The following is an 18115-nucleotide window of genomic DNA, read 5'->3' as shown; positions in this document are numbered from 1 at the left end:
AAAGACACGAGACAGGTGAATATAAAGAAATACTTATATACATCCACGCACAAGAATGATTCAAATAGATAAACACAGAAACACAAACACTAAGGGAGGTAGGGCTGGAGTTTTTCCTCAACGTGTGCAATTCAATGTACTTTCAGTTTTCATTTCAACCTTCCTCAGTGGTTTCTGCCCAGCAACTGATGAAAAACATCACCTCTGAGCCAATCAAAAAACTAACTCTTCCAAAGAGCGACTCTTACTGTTTCTCACGGTGAGAAGACAATTTTTGCTTTCTCTTTTTCCTTTCTTCCAGATGAGAGGCTAAGCCATAATAGAAAGAATGGAGAATTATTGATTGACCATCTTTATTCTGTGGGCTCTGATTCTCCGATGGGAATACCAAGGGGTAAGTACAGGAAATTGATTAGAGCCTGGGCTACAACGCCTGGGAGGAGTGGGGCTGAATCGCTGAGAGTGGTGAGTGGGCATGCAGGGAGAGTACTCGCCCAGAGAAAGGGGTGCGGTGCCTGTGTGTGTGTGTGTGTGTGTGTCTGTGTGTACATGCGCACATCCGCACATGCACATATGAGCACGTGGGAAGACGGGAGAAGTACTGCAAAGTATAAGGAACTGCAGAGGTTGGGATTTAGTGGAAGGAAAGGGAGACAACATGAATGAAGAAATATTCCAACTGCATGTTCTTAACGTATTGTGGTCAGAAAAGGGCAAACAAACAAACAAACAAAAACCCCTTAAAATCTGTTCTGGCCAACTCAAGGCATCTATTCTAAGAGATTCTGAAGAAGGAAAAAAAAAAGAGATGTGCCTCATAGATTTATATGTAAATGTGTTTATTACAGAAGTATTTATAATATAGTAAAATCTGAACCAACATACATATTCAACAGGTGGGGAATAGACAAACAATGCGTGATTCAGTCATAAAACATGTTCCATATAACCATTAGGAATCATAATTTTAATTAAGTGAAATTCTTTATAATTTTAATAACACTGGATCCTTAAACCATTTTTGGTATCTTTTAGGGATAGTACTTGGTTTTCTTTCCATTCATCATTTCCCCAAAACCTAAAGCATGCTTTCCCATGGCTACAAGCTACTACATTGTATGAATATATAATTATTGGGAGTCTCTGTGAGCCTACTCTGACTCAGAAAGCCGCTCCTAAAGAAGAAAAAGAACAAACAAACAAATAAAAAACACGAATTATTTTTAAAACTCTTTCTTTATTTTGGATTTTTCAGTTTCTACATTTTGTTACTGTAGATTTTACTAGATTGAACAGCCTTAACCATAAATATTTGCATCAATCTCTAAATTTTTTTCTTCAACACTAACTTTTATAGTTGGAATTTTGGGGGCAAATAATACAACATTTTAAAGGCACTTGCCATGCGTACATGGCCAAATGCTTCCAGAAACATTTTCACTTCCATTAGCAAAGTAGATGATTATAACTACAGAGTATTTAAGGTTTTATTCCTTTATATTTTTTTCTTTGGCAAAATTGTCTATAGTAGAAAGAATAAATAATAAATAACCTAAAAAATAAAAGTTCTCCCTCTGAGGACAGCAGAGAAATTTTTAGTTTAGGGACTAATAATAATAATACCTCCTTTTCTTTAGGAGCATAAAGAGCAGTTTCAAGGAGCAGAAGATGTGGTGAAATATAATGTTTAGTCTGATGGTGGGTGCAAGATCCAGGCAGGGGTGGAGCATGACCAGCTGCACAGACCTCTGTTCCCTTGCTTCCTCTGCATCTCTCCCCACCTCCATCTGCAGACCTTGTTCTCAGAGGCCATTCCCAGACCCACAGCAGCTGGTATTATGGCTGCAGGCCTCATGCTCCTTTGTTTTGGGAGAAACTGTTGAGGAGTTAGTATTTACTGAGCAGCTAATATGTTCCAGTCACTATTATTCCTTATAATAATTATTAGTTATTAACTAATACATGAACATTTTAAATTTAAAGCATTCCAATAATTTTAAAAGTAAAGGAAGCAAAAGGCCAAAGTGTCCTTTCACTCACTTAACCGCCGATCTTCAGTTTAGCATCCATCATTTTAGACTTTTTCAGGCATTTACATATATAGCCATGCAGAAATGTATAGCTTTGCTTTTGTTTTTCAATTGAATCATTAGTAGAGTTCTGCAAGGTGCTTTTTGATCACTTAGTATATCTCCATTATCCAGGCTAGTGACATTAAATCACTCTTTTTAACTGCTGCATTGAATTTCCTCATAGGGATGAGCCATCATTCCTCTAACCAGTCTCTTGTGGGTGGCTAGTTCAGTTGGTTACCACTTTTATACTTTAAAAATAGTGCTGCAGTGTCATTCTCACAGAGGCTTCTCTCTGCATTCATGCAAGTACTTTGCTGAAGTGAGCATCAGGAAGTGAAATTGCTGGGCCAATTGTGAACATTCTAAGTCTCGTACTTGATATTTTTGAGTAACTAAAGTTTAAATGGTTTTGTCCCATGACGGAGATCATCAAGCTTGTGACTTGTAGAGCCTTTACCTACTGTCTACCCTCTTTGTGTCCCTCACTCTACCACAGTGGGTCCAGCCCATTGTGGGTGCTCAGTAAATACTTGTTGAATAACTTTATGAAGGGAAGAAAGAAAAGATGAGTAAGGCCTGGTCTTATTCAAAGCTCTCCTAATCAAAATCTTTGTGATTAAACGTGGTGGGTTCAGCCCCTGACTGACTTCAGAGCCTCTGCCAGGCAGTCTGCCTGGATCCCACCAGGAGCCACCAGGCCATAAGTTGACCGTGGTAATGGCCAAGAGTTTGACACTTGAGGAGTCCACAGTGTTGGACACCCACAGAGCTGAACAAGGGCGGAACCAGGGAATCCAGTGAAGAGGGTTCTTCATGAATCAGAGGGGGATGATGGAAGCTTGGACCTGGCAAGGGAAGTGTGGGGAAGTGATAGGATTCTGAATATTTTAATATTTGAATGCAGTAGAGTCAGAGATTTCCTGATCAGATAACAGATATTATTTTTACAGATGGTTTTCTATACTGGAACTCAAAGGTAAAGACATTCAAGGACAGACATTTTTGGCAGAGGTAAGATCTTCTTTGGTCACCATACTTGAGTTAGCCCTGGGGAAGTGGACATTTCCATGCAGAATCCTAAAGCTTCTTCCAGGCCATAGTGTCTGTCCCACACCTTCTGGTGTCTCTTGATATGCAGCATAGATGAAAATGGCAAGTTCCCTGGCCTTCCTTCTGCTCAACTTTCATGTCTCCCTCTTCTTGGTCCAGCTGCTCACTCCTTGCTCAGGTAAGGAATGATTCCACGATTCCACATTTATGTTTCTGAAGCAGACAATTATCTCAATTACCTAATTAAGCAGACAATTACCTAAATGCCCTCTTAGAAGCTTTAACTCATTCCCATACCTGGAAGTCCATCCCAACCTGAAGGATCACCTGTCACAAAGAGACAAATGGTCCTTCTGTTAGGATTGTGTTCCCCTCTAGGATCTCTGTATCTCGCCTTCCCTGTCTGAGAAGCACCCTTCCTCTCATGACCCCAACTCCAAAACCCTCTGATGGAGCTTCCCCCTTGTGCTGACAGCTCAGTTTTCTGTGCTTGGACCCTCTGGGCCCATCCTGGCCATGGTGGGTGAAGATGCTGATCTGCCCTGTCACCTGTTCCCGACCATGAGTGCAGAGACCATGGAGCTGAGGTGGGTGAGTTCCAGCCTAAGGCAGGTGGTGAACGTGTATGCAGATGGAAAGGAAGTGGAAGACAGGCAGAGTGCACCGTATCGAGGGAGAACTTCGATTCTACGGGATGGCATCACTGCAGGGAAGGCTGCTCTCCGAATACACAATGTCACAGCCTCTGACAGTGGAAAGTACTTGTGCTATTTCCAAGATGGTGACTTCTATGAAAAAGCCCTGGTGGAGCTGAAGGTTGCAGGTGAGCCTCTAGGTTTTGTTCTGAGAACATTTCTCTGTAGGATCTAGAGCAGATGCAGAGTCCCTCTTCCAAAAGCACTGCAGACACTCGTGGCTGCTCACTAGCAATTGCCTGCACTGCCTTCCAACTTAGCTTCTCTGAGGTCCTTGAGAAAGACACAGGTTTTCCTTTAGGAAGAATTCCTGCTGTACCCTACATGCTCAAGTAAAGAACTTTCCTCTGGCCACCAGAGATATAAGGGAAGTGAAGGACGAGGGATAGGAGGCATAAGAAACCATCTCTTCAGTGACTGGTACACAGTCATTTTAGTTTGGTTGTGTAACAGATGGCTTCTGTTGTGTCTCCAAGTGCACACTACCATGGGCCCTGGGAGGTGGAATAGTGACTGTATCTGCTGCCAGTGTTTTCCAACTAGCCATCTCCAGGAATACTCCTGTAGTAGAAGTAGCTGTATTTCTTACTTGTTGCAGTGAGGAAAAACACACATCATGGGGAGCTGTGGCGGGGTCTCAGTAAGAAGGTATTAGAGCAGACTTGGTATACAATTTGGGCTTGTGTTAGGAGATTGGGGCAGGGGGAGTTTATAAACTTAGTCCTCCGCTCTGGATGAGATTCCATCAGGAAGGTGTGGGCAGGTTAATTCTGTGAGTGAGAGCCTTAATCAATCTTATGTAGGAGGAAGGAGAGTAGGGTGAGACTAAAGCTGTAATTGATGAAGGGGCAGCAATCCCTCATTGCTGATGGGGGATGTTTGGTCACTGCTGTGGTATGGACAATGTTCATGTTTTTCTCTATGCTCACATATGATGTGGGGTGGTATTGCTTTTCCCATGATCCATCATAGTCACAAAGTGCCATTGTCTGTGTTCTGTGAAATTGCTTATGTTCAACAGGATGACACGGAGACCCAGTGTCAGTTTCCGTATGTTGGGACAGCTTTTCTCTTTCTCAGTGCAATCCCTTGCCCTGTGGCTTCTGGTTGGGTTTGGTTTAAGGGGATCTATAGCAGATAATCGTAGGAGGAAGAGAAGAGGAAGAAATCTGGGTGCTTATTCCCTGGCTTCCTTACTGCAGGTTACCCTCAGGCTGGCTGCATTGCCTTGCTGAAGTAACAGCTCCTCTAAAGGAAGTCCTCAATGCATGAATCTCTTCTTTTATGTATTCAAAACAGCTTCCTCTCCTCCTCCCTCTGGTAATTGGGGTGGGTGGGAATAGCCCCACTGTTTCTGACTCTGGGATACTGCACTAGCAAATTCAGTTTTCCCCTCATCATGACCACACTTTTGTAAACAGCTCCTGAATGAAATCTCTCTTGAATTATCAAATCTGAGTCTGATATTGATTCCCATTGAGACCCTCCCTAATACAGGGGCTATCCAGAATTTAGGCCAAATTATCCTTCCACAGCACTGGGTTCTAATCTTCACGTCGAAGTGAAGGGTTATGAGGATGGAGGGATCCATCTGGAGTGCAGGTCCGCCGGCTGGTATCCCCAACCCCAAATACAGTGGAGTGACGCCAAGGGAGAGAACATCCCGGCTGTGGAAGCACCTGTAGTTGCAGACGGAGTGGGCCTATACGCAGTAGCAGCATCTGTGATCATGAGAGGCGGCTCCGGGGAGGGTGTATCCTGCATCATCAGAAATTCCCTCCTCAGCCTGGAAAAGACAGCCAGCATTTCCATCGCAGGTCAGTACCTGTTTGGCCTCAGGTTTTCTGAGCTGAGCTGTGGCAGTTGAATGAAGGGAGATGTGTTAATATCTGTGGTCAACCTGGGTCTCTGCACTGAATATAAGGCCCAAAGCACAGACCTGGAGGCCCCTCTTTGTGCCAGGGGAGCTTCTTTCCTCCATAAAGGTGTTCATAACACAAACATTTTCTGAACATTTCCTATCTGCCAGAAAGTATGACAGGCAATGGGAATTGAGGGAAAAACATTAAGATAAGCTCCTTATATAACGTCAAATGACAAAATGGTTATATATATATATATATATATATATATATATATATATATATTTACAAACTCGTATCATAGAGAAAGAGCTGATCTCCTTGAATCAGAAGGAGATTCTAAAAACCTAGTAAAAAGTTTGGCCAGGCATGGTGGCTCACGCCTGTAATCCCAGCACTTTGGGAGGCCGAGGTAGGCAGATCTTTGAGGCCAGGAGTTTGAGACCTGCTTGGCCATGGTGAAACTCCATCTCTTCTAAAAATTCAAAAAATTAGCCAGGTGTGGTGGTGTGCACCTCTAATCCCAGCTACTCAGGAGGCGGAGGCACAAGAATCACTTGAACCCAGGAGGCAGACGTTGCAGTGAGTGAGAGCAGACCACTGCACTCCGGCCTGGATTACAGAGTGAGACTCTGTTTCAAAAAATAAATAAAATAAAATAAAATAAAAACCTAGTAAAAAAAATGTTAACAAAGCCCATGAATTATCAATTCACAGAAAAGGAAATAACTCACAAAAGGGTGCTCATTCTCACTCACTGGGTAAACATATGAAATAATTTTTCACTTATGATATTTGCAAAAATGAAAACTGCTTTGGCTTATAATACATGATTCTCACAGGAATGTAGGAAGGCAGTGACTCTCAGTCATTTGCTCATATAACTTGCTGTATTTTTGGTGTGCATTAGGTCAACCTCTGTTGGGAGATTTATAGCAATATCTATCCAAACTACATACTTATCGATCCAAACTTCCACTTCTAGGAATTTATCTGATAGATAAGCTTGCATTTGTATGAGATGATCCATGTAAAAGGTTTCTGTTTTTCGTTGTGTTTTTTTGGTTTTTTTTAGACAGAGTCTCACTCTGTTGCCCAGGCTTGAGTGCTGTGGTGCAATCTCGGCTCACTGCAGCCTCCGCCTCCCAGGTTCAAGTGATCTTCCTGCCTCAACCTCCCAAGTAGCTGAGATTGCAAGCATGTGCCACCACACCCAGCTAATTTTTGTATTTTTAGTCGAGACGAGGTTTTACCATGTTAGCCAGGCTGGTCTCGAACTCCTGACCTCAAGTGATCCACCCGCCTCAGCCTCCTAAAGTGCTGGGATTACAGGCGTGAGCCACTGCAACCGGCCTGTAAAAGGTTTCTTATAGCACTGATTACTATTGCACAAGGTTAGAAAACTGTGCAGATGTTCACTGCCAGGGAACTTCCATACAAGGGAATACTGCCCAATTTGTAAAAGGAAAAAGGAGTAATTCTCTTTATACTAATATGGAAAGATCTCCAAGATACACTTTACACAGAAAAAGCAAGATGCAGAGGGACGTGTATAGAATGCTATTTTTAGTTTAAACAAGAGGAAAAATAAGAATATATTTTAATTTACTTCTTTTTAGTTCTCGACTGGATTATTTAGTTTACATTTTTAAACTTCAACAAGCAATTTTGTAACACTCACTGTACATCAAGTACTTTATAAGTATTAATTCAATTCTTCTAACCTCAGGAAATAGGTATTATCATTACCCTCATTTTACATTAGTAGATTAGGCCACTACAAACAAAGAGGTTATGTAAGTAGTCCAACATCACACTGCTAGTCACGTGGGGGAGCCAGCATTGAAACCCATGCCCTCTGACTCCACAGGTTATGTTCCTAAGCATCATATTAAGCGGACTAAGGAGAAGTTAATACATGGAGGGAGGGAGGACTGGGTGGATGAGACAGTTAAGTGACTTTATGTGTATGTAGTTTTGAATGATGTAAATGTGTTACCTATTGAAAAAATATTTAGAAAAAAATGTGTATGACTTTGCTCAAGTTACTTTCCACGTGAGAGGCAGACATCTCAAGATAAGTAATAGTAGTAGCTTGTAGTGAGGGTTTACCAAAGTCTTATCTATAGTCCTCTGAGACTTTAGGGAGAGAATCCTTATTTAACCTCATGAGATAGATTCCCCGCCACCGACCTGGGCTGAGTAGCTAAAGCTTGGGGCGCTGCAGGCTGGGGAGGCTGAGTGCACCAGCGCCCATGACCCACAGCTCTCCTTTTCACAGACCCCTTCTTCAGGAGCGCCCAGCCCTGGATCACAGCCCTGGCAGGGACCCTGCCTATCTTGCTGCTGCTTCTCGCTGGAGCCAGTTACTTCTTGTGGAGACAACAGAAGGAAATAACTGCTCTGTCCAGTGAGATAGAAAGCGAGCAAGAGATGAAAGAAATGGGATATGCTGCAACACAGCAGGAAATAAGCCTAAGAGGTATCCAACGCGAGCAGATAATCTAAGCTCCTGGTTTGCATGCCCCAGCCTGAAAACCTCACCTCTCTCCCCAACCCTGGCACTGCATCATGTTTAAGGTTTATTTCCTGAAACACCCACCTCACCCATAACGGTTCATCTATTTTTTTTTTTTTTTTTTTTTTTTTGTTATTTTCCAGAGAGCCTCCAGGAGGAACTCAGTAAGTTACCATTCCCCCAGAGACCCAGACATGTCTTTCTATCCTCTCTTTGAGCACCTTGATGACTCTTCCCTGTTCATTCCATTGCAGAGAGGAAAAAAGTCCAGTACTTGACTCGTGAGTGGCTTTGACATTTTCTCTGAATTCAAATCTATTACTCTCTCTCTGCTTTGTTATTTTCCAGCCCGTAAGTCATAGCCCAGGGTTGAAAAGTGGTCTTGGATCCCTTTACCCAGAAAAAGAAAACAAGTGTGGCTCTTTGCAGAAACCACCCAGTGCTTTTTCTCTCTAGAAAAAAAAAAAAAAAAAAAAAAAAAAGAGGTCTTCAATCTTTTTGTGCTGGGGGCTACAGACTCTTAAGCTCTAAAAAGCACTGAGGAATATCCAGGGATACACTTCAAAAGGAAGAGGGAAGAGAAGGGTGAGGTGCATTTTCTATGGCAGGAAACTTAGTTGTTGTTTCCCATAATCTAGAGGCTGTTACACTTGATCTTAGCCAAAAGGCTGAGAAGCGATAGAGGCTGTTGAAAGGAAAACAAGAATGGAAGATTTAAGAAATAAGAAAATCAGAAAAGAGAGAGGGAGGGAGAAAAGTGTGTCTGATAAAGAGGAGTAGCTACAGTGGCTCAGTTGGTACAGATTGATCATAACTGCTTTCAAAAACTAGTCCCTGAAATTGCTCATTAAATTCCCAAATTCTTTTTAGAGCAAGGTAGGAAGTAATACAGATGGAGAAGGATGAATCTTGTACTCCTAGGCATACACATATAGACATGGTGACACCTATGCCCAGGTACGGATTCAAAACAGATGAGCTGGACCCTATTGGGAAGGAACTCTCACAGTGCCTGCCCTGCCACTAGCATTCAACTGATGTTCCCAGACTTGATATTAAGAAGAAGAGAAGAAAGAATTGTACCTGCAGATGGAGACCATGGGAAAGGGTGGGATGGTAAAAAAAAAAAAAAAAAAAAAAGAATAGATGGATGCAAAAAGAAGGGGAAGGGGCCAACACAGAAAAGGCAGAGTTCTGGTGATACTTCTACCTTTGTTTCATTGTAGGTGGAGAGGAGTCGTTGTCCGATACCAATAAGTCAGCCTGATGCTCTGTAAGTTTGCTGGGTCACGTGCCCTGAATATTTCAACCTTTTCTCTGCTGTGACCCATGGATGTTCTCAGCTGGATTAATTAGATCTAATCTAAAGACTCAATTTCTGTGTGGTGGGGGTTCACCTCTGCTTTTCTGGAGCCTCTGAGAAACTGCTGATCCTGCACACCCCCTTGCAAAGCCTGGCCATGCATCCTGCACCCCCCATGACACAGGGAGCCAAGCCTGACATTTTTGAGAAGGTGCCACCTCTGATCCATCAGAGCTGTAGAGGAGGGAAGCTGGACCCTGGAAGAGACTCTGAAGAAAAGGAGAGAAAACATGTAGTGAGAGGAGAATTGAGTGGGGAAAAGTACAAAAATACTGACCTTTTTCTTATCTCTGTCTCGTTCTTTCAGAATGGAAAAATGGCCCTCTTCAAGCCTGGTGAGTAAATCACTGCATGCTCCCTGGACCAACAACCTGAGGGACTATATTCCTTTTTCCTTTTTTTCTTCTCCAACTCTTGTGATTTGGAGCAGAAAAGTTCCCTTGACTTCCTTCCTGGGTAGGAAGATGCATAAAGGGTGGAGGTGAGGGGAAGGAGACACACACTGAGTAATACTGCAGGGAGAGTGAGGATGGAAATGCCAAGGAGAGGAAGCAATGCCTGCCCAGAGAACTTTGTCCTTGTGGCATGACCCAGGCTTCTCATGCCACCTACTGCCTGTATCTCCTCAAAGGATTTAATGCTTCCAAGCTTTGGCCTCCACATTTTTAGATGATGATTGCAATCTGTTTTTCTTGGGGGTTGAGGTGAAGACTGAAGGAATAATGAACATGCTTGGCAGAAACCTAGCAAGAAATAGATGGTGAGTTCAAACTGGGCAGTTAAACAAGGTTTCCAGAAAGGAGGGTTAAGGGAAAGCAACAAGGAAAAGTGCTGTGCCCCCATAGTTCCCAACAGTGGGGAGCTGTCTCCACCCCTAGCCTGGGAGGCCTAGGAAGGGGAGGCAATTACTGGAACCCAGAGAAAAAGGTAGCTCAAAGAGGGGGATTCCTGAGAAGAGTCATCAGGCCTTGTTAGAGCAGCACCAGCTGCTGCTGGCAGGGAAGAAGCAGGAAATTAAACGGTATCTCTCCTTTCTCCTTCTAATCTTCTATCAGGGCCTCCCATTGGCCAAACCCAACAGCAAACCAGAGGACTAGGGAGCCCAGTGGCACTGTGCATAGAGGACAGATTCCTGGGGTCTAGAAGAGGGTGGAGAAAGCTGAAGGGTGGAGAGTGAATCTGGGACATATAAGGCACCACTTAGAGCCCAGCACAGAGACGGCCTTGCAGCTATCAGGAAGATCAGGAGCTTCCTTCATGGCCTGCTGTGGGCTGAGTAAATAACATGATTGCCTTCTACAGCGCTAGAGATTCATATGTTTATCCCCATTTTTCAGGTGAGGAAATGCTTTAGATGAGGCTCCACCTTGTTAAATAAACTGGATGTTTGGAAAAATAGACTGCAGAAAAGGGGAACTCATTTAGCTCATGAGTGGTCGAGTAAAGATTGAAAATTAACCTCTGAGGGCCGGGCGCAGTGGCTCATGCCTGTAATACCAGCACTTTGGGAGGCCAAGGAGGGCGGATCACGAGGTCAGGAGATCGAGACCATCCTGGCTAACACGGTGAAACCCCATCTCTACTAAAAATACAAAAAAAATAATAATAATAATAAAAAATTAGCCGGACGTGCTGGTGGGCGCCTATAGTCCCAGCTACTCGGGAGGCTGAGGCAGGAGAATGGTGTGAACCCGGGAGGCGGAGCTTGCAGTGAGCCGAGATCACGCCACTGCACTCCAGCCTGGGAGACAGAGCGAGACTCTGTCTCAAGAAAAAAAAGAAAAAAAAAGAAAATTAACCTCTCAGTATAAAGCATCAGTGGGCAGAATCAGTGTGGGGAGGGAAACAACAAAAATGTAGAAAGAGGATCCTTGTTGCTTCTTGGGGCTGCATCAGGGTATTGGGTTAGGCAGATACTGACCTTACTTTCATTTCCCCTCTGGTCACAAGACCCCTGGGGCTTTCACCAATGACATTGATGAGAGAATCACATTCAGGGCAGGCTAGGGACTCCGGGTTCTGGAAGGACCCCCTCAGCATGGCCCAAGCCTTGCATGCTGTGGCTCTTAAATCCAAGAAAAATGGCTGACCCCATGGACACCTCCTCAAACTCTCTGCAGCAGATGTGATTCTGGATCCAGACATGGCAAATGCCATCCTCCTTGTTTCTGAGGACCAGAGGAGTGTACAGCATGCTGAGGCGCCCCATGACCTACCAGACAACCCTGAGAGATTTGAATGGCGTTACTGTGTGCTTGGCTGTGAAAGCTTCATGTCAGGGAGACATTACTGGGAGGTGGAAGTGGGGGACAGAAAAGAGTGGCATATTGGAGTGTGTAGTAAGAACGTGGAGAGGAAAAAAGTTTGGGTCAAAATGACACCAGAGAATGGATACTGGACTATGGGGCTGACTGATGGGCGTAAGTTTCAGGCTCTCACTGAGTCCAAAACCAACCTGAAACTTCCTGAGCCCTCTAGGAAAGTGGGGATCTTCCTGGACTGTGAGACTGGAGACATCTTCTTCTACAATGCCACGGATGGATCTCATATCTACACATTTCTGCACGCCTCTTTCTCTGAGCCTCTGTATCCTGTATTCAGAATTTTGACCTTGGAGCCCACGGCCCTGACCATTTGCCCAATACCAAAAGTAGAGAGGTCCCCCGATCCCGACCTGGTGCCTGATCATTCCCTGGAGACACCAGTGACCCCGGGCTTAGCTAATGAAAGTGGGGAGCCTCAGGCTGAAGTAACATCTCTGCTTCTCCCTGCCCAGCCTGGAGCTAAGGGTCTCACCCTCCACAACAACCAATCAGAACCATAAGCTACAGGCACACACTGAAGCACTTTACTGATATTCATTCGATTATTCCATAGAACAGTTGTTTGAGTTTCGTGCCACCTTATTGTCCCCTTTATACAGATAAGGAAACTGGGGTGTAGAAAAGTGTATTGACTTTACAAGGCAGACATGAATAGTGAATAACAGAGCTAGGATCTGAACAACAATAACTAACATTAATGGAGAAATTAAAATGTTCTGAGTGCTGTGTTATGAGCTTTGGTGGGTGTCACTCCTTTAAATCCTCACAACACCCTGTCAGGTAGTCTCATTTGGCAAGTATGGAAGCTGAGGCAGAGCAACATTAAGTAGCTTACATAACTCATACAGTAATTTGTGCAGTTGGGAGATGTTCAGCTTCAGTCCCTGGCCAATTGCCCATTCTTTTCCAGCCTGATTTTTCCCGCATGGGAAGAACCCACATGTGGCCCTGAGGTTCCCTTCCCAGGACAGCTCCAGGATCAAGATGATTGTAGGTGGTTGTGGAGTTAAGACCCCTATGACTCCTTCCCAGCTGATTATCAGAGCCTTAGACCCAGCACTCCTTGGATTGGCTCTGCAGAGTGTCTCGGTTGAGAGAATAACGTCGCAGTTCCCACAGGGCATGTGACTTTGAAAGAGACTAGAGGCCACACTCAGTTAATAATGGGGCACAGATGTGTGCCCACCCAACGAATGTGATAAGTGATCGTGCAGCCAGAGCAAGGCTTCCTACAGTCAAGATTTCCAGGCAGAGCAAATACCCTAAAGATTCTCTGTGATGTAGGTAATTTGGATGAAGGAAGCTGGAAGAATTACAGGGATGTTTTTAATCCCGCTATGGACTCAGTCTCCTGGAAAAGGATCTGTCCACTCCTGGTCATTGGTGGATGTTAAACCCATATTCCTTTCAACTGCTGCCTGCTAGGGAAAACTGCTCCTCATTATTATCTCTATTATTGCTCACCACTGTATCCCCTCTACTGGGCAAGTGCTTGTCAAGTTCTAGTTGTTCAATAAATGTGTTAATAATGCTTACTCTTCAACTTGGCTTTTTCTAGACTGTGGTGTCTACTCAGCACAGTAGAGTCGTCTGCACACCCGCTGTACTCACCACAGTTTCAGTTTACCTCACTGCAGCATTTTCAGAAAATCCTTATTGGATGCATTTTCTATTGCTGCTATCTGAATTACCAGAAATTCATAGATTTAAAGCAACACAAATTTATTATCTCACTGTTCTGTAGGTGAGAAGTCCCACAGGGATCTCACCAGGCTAGAATCAAGGTGTCTGCAGGCTGGATTCGTTTCTGGAGTCTCTAAGGAAGAATCTATTTCCTTGCTTATTCAGATCGTTGGCAGAATCAGTTCCTTTCATTTACAGGAATGAGGTCTCAGTTGTTTCCTTGTTTATAGCTAGGGACTGTATCCACTTCTAGAGGCTGCCGCACTCTGACTCTCAGCTCCCTTCCTCCATCTTCAAAGCAGCAACAGTACATTGAGGCTCCTCTCCTAGTTCTTTTTCTCCATTGTATCACTCTGATTCTTTTACCTTCTCCTTTTTTCCCCTTCCTTTTATTTATTGTTGACAGGGATTCCCTCTGTCACCCAGGATGAAGCGCAGTGGCGTGATCTTGGCTCACTGCAAACTGTCCCCTGGGTTCAAGCAATCCACCCACCTCAGCCTCCCAAGTAGCTGAGACCACAGGCCCACGTCACCATGCCCTGGTATTTTTTTTGTAGAGACAGGGTCTTGCCATGTTGCCCAGGCTGGTCTCAAACTCCTGAGCTCAAGCAATCGGTCCACCTTGGTCTCCCAAAGTGCTGGGATTATAGGCATCAGTCGCAGCACTCAGTCTGCCTTTTACTTTTAAAGACTCTTGTGATTTGACTGAGTCCACCCAGACAGTTTAGAATAATCTCTCTATTTTGAGGTCCATAATTTTAATTTTGTGTAAGATCCATTTTGCCATGTTATACATTCTATTCATAAGCTTCTTAGTGGATATAGCTCAAAGGGTGGATGGGGGGGGCACTACTCAGCTTAGCACACTGATTTGGGAAGTGATCCCAGGAAACACAAGTGCAGAAATAAATTGAGAAATGAAAGAAAGCCAATTACATGAGAAATGAGATAAAGAGTTCACTCATGAGTCAGTTACCATAACTTGGCTCAATCCCTTTTATGACTCTCTAAGAAACCATATGAAATGTGTGATATAGCTCAGAATCTTCCTAAGGACTACAGGGCCTGGGAGGGACTTTATCTCCACTTCCCATCCTCCTCTGCTTGAATTGGTTGAAGGTTGGCCTGGGAGTGTTAATTCTAATGCACTTTAAGATTGGGCTATATAACTGCAGAAAAGCAACTATCACGGGTGTGATAAAGCTCACAGGCAAAGGAGAAGGGAGATTCTCACTGGAGGTGGGAAGATTGTCATCTTTGCAGAAAACTGTGCCTCAGCTATTGGCAAACTGTGATAGGCCAAGAGAATACGGAATGGGGCATCAACAGCGTCTGTTATAAGGGCTCACCTCTGAGAATACAGTGAATGCCTTTCAAGGTCTCTCTGCCCTCCCTGCACCACATTTATTTAGCATTAGTGACCTCTTGTCTTCCAATACATGCCCATATCACATGGCCCTGCAGCCTCACCACATGGACTGGGTCTAGGATGGACACTGACCCAGGCTAGGCCAGAGGATCAAGTGACATATGGCCAGTTACTCCTGTAGCAGATGTGCATGGGAACTGTGGGAAGAAATGTTCCATTCATGGTGTGGACTAAAGGATGGTGGATTGCAGAGAGGACCAAAGCAGATGAGCAGAGAGAGGGCTCCAAAGGGAGAGCTTAAGCAATTTTATCATGTTTGTTTCTTTTAGAAGCCCAATATCATTTCTCCTCTTTGAAAAAATTTGTTCTGTTGAGACAAGGTAAATGTACTAGTTAATATTGCGACAGTCGTAAAATTTGGAAGCTTACATAAGCATTATAATATGCTCATTGATTCTGTGAGTCAGGAAACTAGAATTTGAACAGGACAAAGTAGAAATGGATTTTCTGTGTGCCAAGATGCCTGCGGATCCCCTCGGAGTAGTCTATAGCTGGAGATGACACACCCATATTACTTTCAAAGATTGGAGTTTATTGCAAAGCAACAGTGAATCATTGCTCACTCTGGGTCCTGGTTCTTCCAGGATTGACAGGTACACTATGTCCATAAAGAATCTTTCTGAAGTGACCCTTCCTGTCTTTTTTTCCCTCCCAGGACACAGTATGATTAGGTTAGGTCATTACTATCTAACCTGGCACACCCCAGTAGAACCTGATTTCTTTCTAAGCTACCCCATGGCCAACTGATCCTCTTCCTTCTCAGAACACACATGTTTCCCTCCTGCTCAGATCAACTTTGGCAGAGGTTGAGGCCTGGCTTAGCTGGATGCTTCTTGCACAAGCTGCTTCAAAGCCCTGGGCCTTATTTCTTCAAATAAAAATATGAAGCTGGGTCTCATCCTGGGTGGCCATCCTCTTAGACCCTTGCATCCTTCTCTTCTGTCCTTTCCCAACAGCTGCCCAGTCCTGGTTGGAATATTCTAATACTGACATATTTACCCTCATGAGCCACTCAACCCAGAATCCAATTTTAATTATAATCCAGAAACATCAGGTGATGAGTGAGGCTGCTGTACAAGAATGGGACAGTTCAAGTGTCAATTCAATAGTAAAAACAGTTCTTAGGGCTTTCTTTATCTTATTCTCATCAAAGAGCTTTCTCTGCAGAAGGGACCTACTGGTTCCTCCTTCCTGGTCCTTGATCTTCTGACCTAGAGTGGCTTAATTGTGCTGCCACCTCTCTCTCGAACTCTGGTGCCGAATGATTCCAGGAACTGGGCCATGCTGTGGTGGGAATGACCTTACCCTGAGCATTTCACTCATGCATTGAACAACAGCTGACAGCAGAGCTTAGAGCTGGGCCTTGCAAGGAGAGAAGAATCACATCCTGCAGAAGTCTGTCCTAAGGAACAGGTACTCCAGTCACAGCAAAGACACAGTTGATACCTGGATAACAATAATACAAGACAGGACATGGTAACAGCAAAAGATATGGGTGTCAGAAGAGGCTGAGAACCCTTCGGGCAGGAACATTCAGAGTTGTTCTTGGAGGAAGTAGGCATGAAGGCTGGGCAGGATTTCAAGGGGCAGAGACGGAGCAAGCAATTCAAGTGAAAAGCATGGCATAGGAAAGGGAGCGCTGGCCACAGGGAGTGCAATGTTGTGATGCAAGGCCACTGTGGAGCCATTGCTGGCATATTAACTGCAAAGTTTTGAATTGAATCAGAAGGGAATTGGAGACCTCCAGACTAAGCATTTATTTATGTATATTTTATTATTTATTTATTTATTTATTTATTTATTTATTTTGAGGCAGGGTCTCACTTTGTCACCCAGGCTGGAGTGCAGTGGCATGATCTCAGCTCACCCTAACCTCTACCTCCCAGGTTCAAGCCATTCTCCTGCCTCAGCCTCCTGAGTAGCTGGGATTACAGGCATGTGCCACCACACCCAGCTAATTTTTTTTTTTTTTTGGTAGAGACGGGGTTTCATCATGTTGGCCATGCTGGTCTTGAACTCCTGACTGCAAGTGATCTGCCTGCCTCCTCCTCCCAAAGTGCTGGAATTATAGGTGTGAGCCACTGCATCAGTTCCAGACTAAGTATTTAGACATTTGAGGGGATTATTGACAACTGGGCCTCGGGAAGATTATTCTGGAAGATATCTATACAATGACAAGATTGGATTCTGTGGGGGAGGGATTATGTTCGTGGGAAGGAGGGTATGTGTGCTGGTGTGTGTGTGTGGTCCTTGGACCTAACCTCACCACCTACTGGCAGAAGGTCAAGGTCAACTGAAAGTCTTTGCTCACTTCAATCTTCTGCCTCCACCAGAATACCACCTCCCCGTGGGAAAGGGTTTTTAATCCTCACTCAGTATTCTCAGCACCTCTTATCCAGTAGCTTTGGAATGAACAACAAGACCTTCATAACAGCCGCTGCAACTGCTGTCTCCTTTCCTTTGCTACCCCTCCCGCTCCAGCCATGCCTGCTTCCCCCAAGGCCTCCCGCGGGCCAGGCCCAACCTCCAAAGCCAGCAACTTGAACAAGAGTCCTCTGGCTTTGGAAAGACGGCGGCTTATGTTTTCCTCCTCATGTTTCCTCCCCAGCAAAATCACTCTCTACATAGAGAGCCCTCTCCTCGTCAACACCAGCAAAGCCACTGACACCTTGGGGAATCTCAAGGCTTTATAAAAGAATGGAAGGAAAGAAAGAAGGAAAGAAAGAAAGAAATAAAGAAAGAAAGAAAGAAAGAAAGAAAGAAGAGAAGGAAGGAAAGAGAGAGGAAGGAAGGAAGGAAGGAAGGAAGGAAGGAAGGAAGGAAAAAAGAAAGAAAGAAAGAAAAAGAAAGAAGAAAGCAAGAGAGAAAGAAAAAGAATAAAGCACGAGAGAGACATATGAAAGAAAGAAAGAGAAAGGAAAGAGAGAAAGAGAGAGAGGAAGGAAGGAAGGAAGGAAAATAAAGGAAAAAAGTCTTGCTTCCAAACACAGAAAAAGGAAATAGAAATACCTAATAATCCCAAAAGATTATTTGCTGCTTGAGATTTGTGGGGTTTTTTTGTGTGTGTATTCTACCTAGTAACTGCTGAGAAATAAGGCTCGAGACACCATTGGCTG

The 18115-nt window shown here is 44.2% G+C and overlaps 1 protein-coding gene across 11 annotated transcripts; it reads left to right on the top strand.

Annotated features, from left to right (window-relative positions):
* Positions 1–353: 353 nt before the first annotated feature.
* Positions 354–18056, top strand: BTN3A2 (butyrophilin subfamily 3 member A2). Of its 11 annotated transcripts, none has more exons than XM_063632765.1 (10): positions 354–394; positions 3026–3086; positions 3601–3948; positions 5356–5637; positions 7964–8164; positions 8344–8364; positions 8455–8481; positions 9427–9473; positions 9871–9898; positions 12798–13418. In XM_063632765.1, exons 3-8 carry the CDS (start codon positions 3642–3644, stop codon positions 9465–9467), a joined length of 879 nt encoding a protein of 292 aa, XP_063488835.1. In that variant the 5' UTR covers positions 354–394; positions 3026–3086; positions 3601–3641; the 3' UTR covers positions 9468–9473; positions 9871–9898; positions 12798–13418. The 11 variants fall into 11 exon arrangements, with proteins under 11 accessions (XP_063488835.1, XP_063488830.1, XP_063488827.1 ...); XM_063632760.1 differs by lacking the exons at positions 354–394; positions 12798–13418 and adding exons at positions 3214–3303; positions 16978–18056 and having other exon boundaries at positions 3025–3086; XM_063632757.1 differs by lacking the exon at positions 354–394 and adding an exon at positions 3214–3303 and having other exon boundaries at positions 3025–3086.
* The last annotated feature ends 59 nt before the right edge of the window (positions 18057–18115 follow it).

Source organism: Symphalangus syndactylus, chromosome 23, assembly GCF_028878055.3.
Source record: "Symphalangus syndactylus isolate Jambi chromosome 23, NHGRI_mSymSyn1-v2.1_pri, whole genome shotgun sequence".
NCBI classification, from domain to species: Eukaryota; Metazoa; Chordata; class Mammalia; order Primates; family Hylobatidae; genus Symphalangus; species Symphalangus syndactylus.
The sequence above is the reverse complement of the archived record's forward strand: the minus strand, read 5'-3'. Positions and strand labels throughout refer to the sequence as shown.